This window comes from Musca domestica, unplaced genomic scaffold, assembly GCF_030504385.1.
Source record: "Musca domestica strain aabys unplaced genomic scaffold, Musca_domestica.polishedcontigs.V.1.1 20, whole genome shotgun sequence".
NCBI classification, from domain to species: Eukaryota; Metazoa; Arthropoda; class Insecta; order Diptera; family Muscidae; genus Musca; species Musca domestica.
The window spans coordinates 2,484,953-2,492,982 of record NW_026712250.1 but is presented as its reverse complement, the minus strand read 5'-3'; the positions used below and the strand labels follow the sequence as shown (position 1 = coordinate 2,492,982).

General features: G+C 43.8%; 1 protein-coding gene across 1 annotated transcript; it reads left to right on the top strand.

Moving 5' to 3' along the window:
• The first annotated feature begins 899 nt into the window (after window positions 1-899).
• Window positions 900-2,390, top strand: LOC101893189 (uncharacterized protein DDB_G0271670). The gene is made up of 4 exons (XM_059122527.1): window positions 900-962; window positions 1,042-1,101; window positions 1,310-2,285; window positions 2,359-2,390. The coding sequence occupies exons 1-4, from the start codon at window positions 900-902 to the stop codon at window positions 2,388-2,390; spliced, it is 1,131 nt and encodes a 376-aa protein (XP_058978510.1).
• The last annotated feature ends 5,640 nt before the right edge of the window (window positions 2,391-8,030 follow it).

Here is an 8,030-nt window from a genome sequence, read left to right as displayed (position 1 = left end):
ACCAAAAAAATGATCTTTAGTGATATTTGGAAAAGTTATCACTGGTGATAATTTTTTTTAAGAAAAAAAATATCACTGTCAATATTTTTCCCAATTAAAATCACAACAAGAGACGTTATTTATAAAACAAATAGGTGATTATATTTCTACGAGGTAAAATTATCATCAGTGATATTTGTTCATTGTAAAAAATATTACTGGTGATAATTTTCCAGAGGAATTTTATCCTTGGTGATAGAAAAATTTTTACTAGCGACAATTTTACTAGCGACAATTTCCATAGAGGAAATATAACTTGCGATATTTTTCCTAGAAAAAATATCACTGGTAATTTTTATCTTTAGTAAAATTATTAGCGGTGATATTTTTTCAAATTATCACTAGTACAATTTATTTTACAAAAAAATCACTCATAATTTTCATCTCCAGTAAAATTATTAATGGTGATATTTTTCCAAATTATCACTAGTAAATTTATTTTACAAAAATTATCACTGGTGATAATTTTCTTTAGCATTACTGTATCGGTGATAATATTGTTGGTTTAGAAAAAATAGAAAAAGGGATATTGTATTCTATACTCCTCTTCCTCTCTCCATTATTATTATTTTTTTTTTTTTTGCCTTTAAATATCTCACAACCTAGAAGACAGCCCCCAGCAGCATTATATATCACTCTCACTATTTCTCTTCCATCCTTTGTCACGTTAAATTTCATTACATCAAACAATGACAAGCGACGTATATTTTGCTTTTATTTCGTTTTTTTTTCCTTCCTCTTTTGCTTTGGACATGCACTGCTTCATTTGACAACAATTGTCCAAAGCCATGGACACTGACTGACAATGGCCATCATCAGCCAAACATCCAGTCAACCGCACCAAAAAATATTCCTTACAAATGTCCATTTGTCACATGGCATCCAGATTTGGTCGTGCCAGCAAACATTTGGACGTATTGTCTGTAATGATTTTCCTTTCAACACAAAACTAATGTCAGTATATTTTTAATGTTTCCCCTCTCTCTCTCCCTCTCTTTGCAGATATTCGAGGCCAGTAACATGATAGAGCAACAGCATCAGCAGCAGCAGTTGAAGCATAACGTTTGTCATCCCCTAAAACTCAAATGACATTTCCATTCAGGTGTCCCAGAACAATAACAGCAGCAGGAGCTACAACAACAAAAATATTAATAAACAAACCCAAGCTTCTTCTTCTCCCCCCCTCCACGCACACACACACACACCCAGAGCAGCAAAGTTGCAATAAAACACCTTTCAAATTTGGAAAATGTTGCACTCCTCAATGCAGGAGCATCATCAGCAACAACAACAACAACATGAATCTGCACGTCAGCCAAACATTTCAACCATTTCAGCCAAAAGGACACCCATGCAGCTACCACCACCTCAGGCGACTTCAAATGACCTCTATCGCACAAATGGTTCCACAGGCAACAATGCTGAGCTGCGACCCTTAACTGTGTCCCAATTGGATTTGGCCAATAATGGATTGGGTAGACGGCTCCATAGACAGGACTCGGAAACTGGTTCCTTCAATGCCCACAGCAGAGGCAGACTAAAAGATTCAGGGGGTGGTGTCGGTGTCAGCAGTACAAACTCCAACAATATGCATTCCAACGAAGCTCCAACAGCTGTCCTAGTCAACTCTGCTGCGGACAATCGCCATCGCAGATGTGGCAGCACCAACAGCACCCGCAGCAATCAACTAAGAAAACCCAGTTCCTCAAGTGGTGGTGGTCGTACCACCACCTCATCGGCGGCAGCCTATTCCGGTATGAATCCCAGCTCAGCCCAGCAACAAATGAAACCTGCCTCTCAGCTCACAAATCCCGCTGCAGTGCGTCCCATCACCCAACAGCCCCACCAAAACTCCAACAACATGTCATCCTCCTCCAACCCGACATCAAGCCAAGCCAAGAAACCCGCCACGGATCGCAGTGATGACGAACGGTTAAGCACCACAGCCGATAGCACGGGAGGTTGTGGTGGCGGTGCCGGTGAATCCCGACGCATGCATCGTCGTCGTCGCTCACGACGAAGAAATAAACCAATGAATGGCGGCGGCGAAGGCATGTCATCATCCCCATCCGATTCATCCTCTTCCTCATCGTCGGGCTCATCGACCGCCTCGAGCTGTAATGGTTCCTGTAGTTCAGATGATGGGGAGTCATCTACCTCGTCGGGTGAACCGAATTTGCCATATCCGGGATTTCCTGCAGTTGCATTGAAGTATCTGACACAGGATACGAGGCCTAGGAATTGGTGTTTGATGTTGATAACAAATCCATATCCTTTTCAAAACAAGACATTTACTTTTTTAATTTTTTGTTTTCGAAGACAACAACAACAAAGGAAACCTCTTAGAGTAAAACAAAAAAATTGGAGAAGTTTTTGGAGGTTCCAAGGCCAGGGAGCTATATCAACATCTTCCAAATTGAAGCCAGACAGGGAAACAGTCCGCCAGACTCAATATAAAGACCCTTCCCTGGCCCCTCCCCTGGTATATCCAGTTGGTGTAAAGGGACCTGTTGGTCTGTGGAGACTTTACTAGAGACCTTCTGGTTCGCCTAATTGGTCTTTATAGACTTCTTATGTAAACTTGCTGATTCGTCCAGATGGCCATTGCAGATTTGCTGGCCGGGCCAGCTACTGTATGGAATTCTGCTGGCGCGCCCAACTTATGTATGGAAAATTGCCGCCTGGGTCAGCTTGTCTATTGAAAATCTGCTGATCGGATCAGCTTGTCTATGGTGACTTGCTGGCCAAGTCAGCTGGTATATGCTAGTCGGGTCAACTTGTCTATAGAGTCTTCCCGACCAGACATTGAAGTATCTGACACAGACACCACCTTGTCTATGGAGGCTGGCTGTTCTGGTCAGCTTATCTATGGAGACTTGTTTATATAAACCTGCTAGGCCGCTATCCTGTGCTATGAAGACATTCTGGCAGGGTTAGGCTCTCTATGGAGACTGTCTGGTTGGGTCAGCTTGCCTATGGAGACTAGCTGGTCGGGTCAATTTGTCTACGGAGACTTGCCGGATCAGCTCGTCTTTGGAGGCTTGCTAGACGCGTCTGCTTCTCTATGGAGACTTCCTGACCAGATTAGCTTGTCTGTGGAGACTTTCTGGCCGGATCAACGTATTTATGGAGGCTGCTTGTTCGGGTTAGCTTGTCTTTGGAGACATGCTACCGGGATCAGTTTGTTTATATAGACCTGCCAAGCGGGCGTCCTGTCCTATGGAGACTTGCTGGCCGGGTCAGCTTGTCTGTGGAGACTTTCTCGTCGGCTCAGCTCGTCTATGAAGGCTTACTGGGTCGCCTAGCAGGTCTATGGAGATCTGCTGGTAGGCTAACTTTGTCTGTGGAGACTTGGTAGTCCGGTTAGCTTGTCTATGGGGACTTGCTGTCCAATTTGCTCGTACCGGTGGTCAGTGGAAGCTTGCTGGCCCAACTAGCTTATCTGTGAGGACTAACTGGCCCACCCAGCTTGTCTGGCTTTTGGACCATCCAGCTCATCGGTACCGTACCTATTTTCTATTTAGTCTGGTCTATGGAGGCTTGTTGGTAGGTCACTTTGACTGTGGAGACTTGCCAGCCGGGTCAGCTTTTCTATGAAGGTTTGCTAGACACGTCTGCTTTTCTATAGAGACTTCTTGACCAGGTTGGCTTATCTATGGAGACTTGCTAGCTGGGTCAGCTTATCTATGAAGATTTGCTGGCCGGATCAGCCCGTCTATGGAAACCTGTTGGTAGTGTTACTTTGTCTGTGGAGACTTTGTGGCCCGGTTAGCTCGTCTATGGAGACTTGGTGGCCCAATTAGCTTGTCTATGAAGACATACTGACCCATATATGTGGTTAAGGGATGCTTGCTGGTCTAACAAGATTATCTGTATGGATTGACTGGCCAACCCAGCATATTTGTGTAGACTTCCCGAATACTTTGGTGTAGACTTTGTACACAGCTTGTCTATAAAGGCTTTTGGTCTATTCAGCTCATTTGTACCGTACCCATTTCCTATACAGTCTCCTGGTTTATGGAGACCTGTTGGTAGGTCACTTTGTCTTTGGAGACTTGGTGGCCCGGTTTGGTTATATGGAGACCGGTTTGTTTGTACAGGTAGTCCATGGAGACTTGCTGGTCCATCAAATTTGTCGGTGTAGACTGTCTGGCCTAGTCTGCTTATCTGTGTAGACTTCCTAACACGCACTACATTTGTGTAGACTTTGTACACTGCTTGTCTATAAAGGCGTTTTGGCCCATCCAGCTCGTCTGTATCGCATCTTTTCTGTCTCATGGCCTTTGGAGACCTGCTGGTAGGGTTACTTTGTCTGTGGAGACTTGGTGTTTCGGTTTGCTTGTAGACGGAGACTTATTGGTTCGGTTAGCTTGTCTTTGGAGACTTGATGGTTCGGCTAGCTTGTCTTTAGAGACTTGCTTGCCTGGAAAGGTGGTCAATGGAGACTTGCTGGTTCTTCAAGTTTCTTTGTGGGGACTGACTGGCTCTCTCATCTTATCTCTGTAGACTTCCTGACACCTTCCACATTTGTGTAGACTTTGTACACAGCTTGTCTATAAAGGCGTTTTGGCCCATCCAGCTAGTCTGTACCACATCTTTTCAGCCTCCTGGTCTTTGGAGACCTGTTGGTAGGGTTAAATTGTTTATGGAGACTTGGTGGTTAGGTTTGCTTGTAGACGGAGACTTGATTGTTCGGTAAGCTTATCTTTGGAGACTTGCTTGCCCGGACAGGTGGTCAATGTAGACTTGCTGATTCTTCAAGTTTCTTTGTGGGGACTGACTGGCCCTCTCATCTTATCTCTGTAGACTTCCTGACACCTACCCCATTTGTCTAGACTTTGTACCCAAGTTGTCTATGAAGACTCCTCAGTCAATCCCGCTCGTCTATGCCCTACCCCTTGGCATTTCAGTCTCTCTGCCCCAAAATCAAAAAAATGTTCCTTTTAATCCTGTCAAGATTTATGTAGCTGTCAATGTCCATATCCTTCAAATTAGTTCTCTTAACCCGCCATGTAAATCTTCTATTTTTGTTTTCCCGTTTCCATACAACAACCATATGTCCCCGCTTTTTCACGCTCAACACTTTCTCGCCATGTTAATGTAACTTTAGAACTTTATTAGTCAACTTTGTTCTCTCTTTTTTTTTCGTTCGTTCCGTATTTTCTTTTCATTTTAACTGGACCCCAACTAAATCCCACCTTATGCAAATTACAATTTTAACAAATTAAAAGTTAAGCTGTAACAGTAACATCCTGACAAAATGGAAGTTAACAAAAAGAGACAGAGAGAGAGAAAGAGAAAACGTCGGAGAAACGGAGAAAAAAAACTAGAACGAAACGACCCATCCACAAGTGGTGGAAAAGCGCATAAACTGGCACCAGCTGTGCAAACAGCAAAAGGATTAGACAGAATTAAGTGCTGCTCATTAGCACAGTTTCTGTTTGGGAGTCATTTCGTGGTGGTCATGGAGCCAAAGCAGAAAAAATTACAAAGCGGAGGATGATGGGTACATTGTCCTTGTTTTTTTCTACTTTTTTCGTGAAATGGTTTTCGATTTGTCACCGGCTGCCAAAATGGCAACGAGTCGTGGCAATAGAATAGGAAATTTCAAAACCACATTTGCTGCCAAAAATGCACATTAAGGACTCTTTTGTTGGTCCCCAGGAAATGGTCTGATAAAACAATCAATGTCACTCCAATTGGAATGGGGTCATTATGTTAATATCTCTATCGATGACCCTTCTCTGTTTCTACAAGGCAATCGAGTTACGTTCACACACACACTCACCACTTTTCCAAACCATGTGGTGTCAAATGAACAACAATTCCCCGGGACCCAATCATGCCATTCATTAGCTTGCTCTCCAAAACACATTCTACCACCTGACCCCTGTGTAAAGTGGCGCCCAATATATTTGCTTTGCCAACATTTTCAAATCCGGACCTTGTCAAATGGAAAACTATTTGTTATTAATTTCCAAATGCAGCCGTCACCAGCGATGGTTGCTGGACTAACAAAATGACCCTTGTGTTTTTGTGGGTGGGAGTCTCCAGTGAGAAGGAGAGGGGGAGAACTCAAACCAACCCCTCCCCCCCCTCCACATGTCCAATGATTGAATATACAAATGCATTTGTTGTCCAACATCGACAACAACAAGACTGAGGAGATTTTTTTTTTTGGTTTCAGGACAATATGTTCACCAAAAACTCTCTGCTGGAGATGATGGCAAGTTCGTTTGAATGTCCCTCAAATGTATGAAAAGCGTGTTTTTTTGTCCTGTCCAGAACAACATTTTTAAATCGATTTTGTAATTAATTTTCATTTTAACATCAATTCGGTTATGGAGGAAGGGATGCCAACCAAATTGACTGAAGTGGCCAGGGAGGAAAATATTTAACTTTAGGAAGAGCACTAAATGTCCTTCAAATTCTCAGAACTCAAAACAAATATTTTTTTCTACTTCCTTCATTAGTTAGCTCTCTTGCCCGAGATATCTTCTTCCATTCTACAATAGAAGATCTCTCTCTCTCTCTTTCTCTTTCCCGAGAGGGCTTCTTCTATTCTACGATAGAAAAGCTCTCTCTTCCGCGAGAGGCCTTTTTCTGTTCTGCGATAGAAGAGCTCTCTCTTTTCCCCGAGAGGCCTTCTTCTATTCTACGACAGAAGAGCTCCCCCTTCCCCGAGAGACCGGTCTTCTATTCTACGATAGAAGAGCTCTCTGGCTTTCTCTCTCTCTCTCCCGAGAGGCCGGTCTTTTATTCTACGATAGAAGAGCTCTCTCTTCCACGAAAGACCGTCCTTCTATTCTACGATAGAAGAGCTCTCTCTTCCCCGAGAGGCCGGTCTTCTATTCTACGATAGAAGAGCTCTCTCTTCCCCGAGAGGCCTTCTTCTACCTCTCTCTCTCTCTTCCCCACGAAGCATTCTTCTATTCTACGATAGAAGAGCTCTCTCTTCCCCGAGAGGTTTTCTTTTATTATACGACAGAAGAACTCTCTCTTCCCCGAGAGGCCTTCTTCTATCCTTCGATAAAAGAGCTCTCTCTTCCCCGAGAGGCCTTCTTCTATCCTTCGATAAAAGAGCTATCTCTCCCGAGAGGCCTTCTTCTATTCTACGATAGAAAACCTCTCTTTCTTTCTCTTACTCCCTTCCTCTCTCTCCCTCTCCCTTTCCCTCTCCCTCTCCATCCCTCTCCATCTCTCCCCCTCTCCCCCTCTCCATCTCTCCCCCTCTCCATCTCTCCCCCTCTCCATCTCTCCCCCTCTCCATCTCCCACTCTATCTCTCCCCCTCTCTATCTCTCCCCCTCTCCATCTCCCTCTCTATCTCTCCCCCTCTCTATTTCTTCCCCTCTCCCACTCTCTTCTCTCTCCACTCGCTCTCCTTCTCTCTATATCCCTCTCTCTCAACTGTAGAAAAGCTAACTCTTCCCTGAGAGGCTTTCTTCAATTTTTCTATTTTTCTGTCTTCCCCGAGAGGTCTTCTTCTATTCTACGATAGAAAACTTCTCTTTCCTTCTCCTACTACATTCCTGGCTCTCCCTCTCTATCTCACCCCCTCTCTCCCTCAATCTCCCTCTCTCTATCCTTCTCTCTATCTCCCCCTCTCACAACTGTAGATCTCCTTATTTCGGGGCCGCCCCAATAAATTTAACACAACCACACACACACAGATAGTTTTCAACCAATACTTAGTTCAAACGAACTCTTTCTTACAAACCAGTCGGACATGCAATGATATGTCAAAGAAAATTAATGGTCTTATCAAGTCAGCTCAGTTCAGTTCAGCTCATATCGTAACGTATAATTTATCATTTGAAAGCTTTGAAAGCAAATTCAAGTGCAGACCAGAAATGTGTGTGTGCGAGTGTGTGTGTGTGACATTAAGCAAACCAATGGCAGTCACATGTGTGTATGAGTTTTGTTCAAACGACTGACTGTCTATCCTGCCTGGCTGGTTTGGTATCCTGCCTGGGATGTTTTACTCTTAGC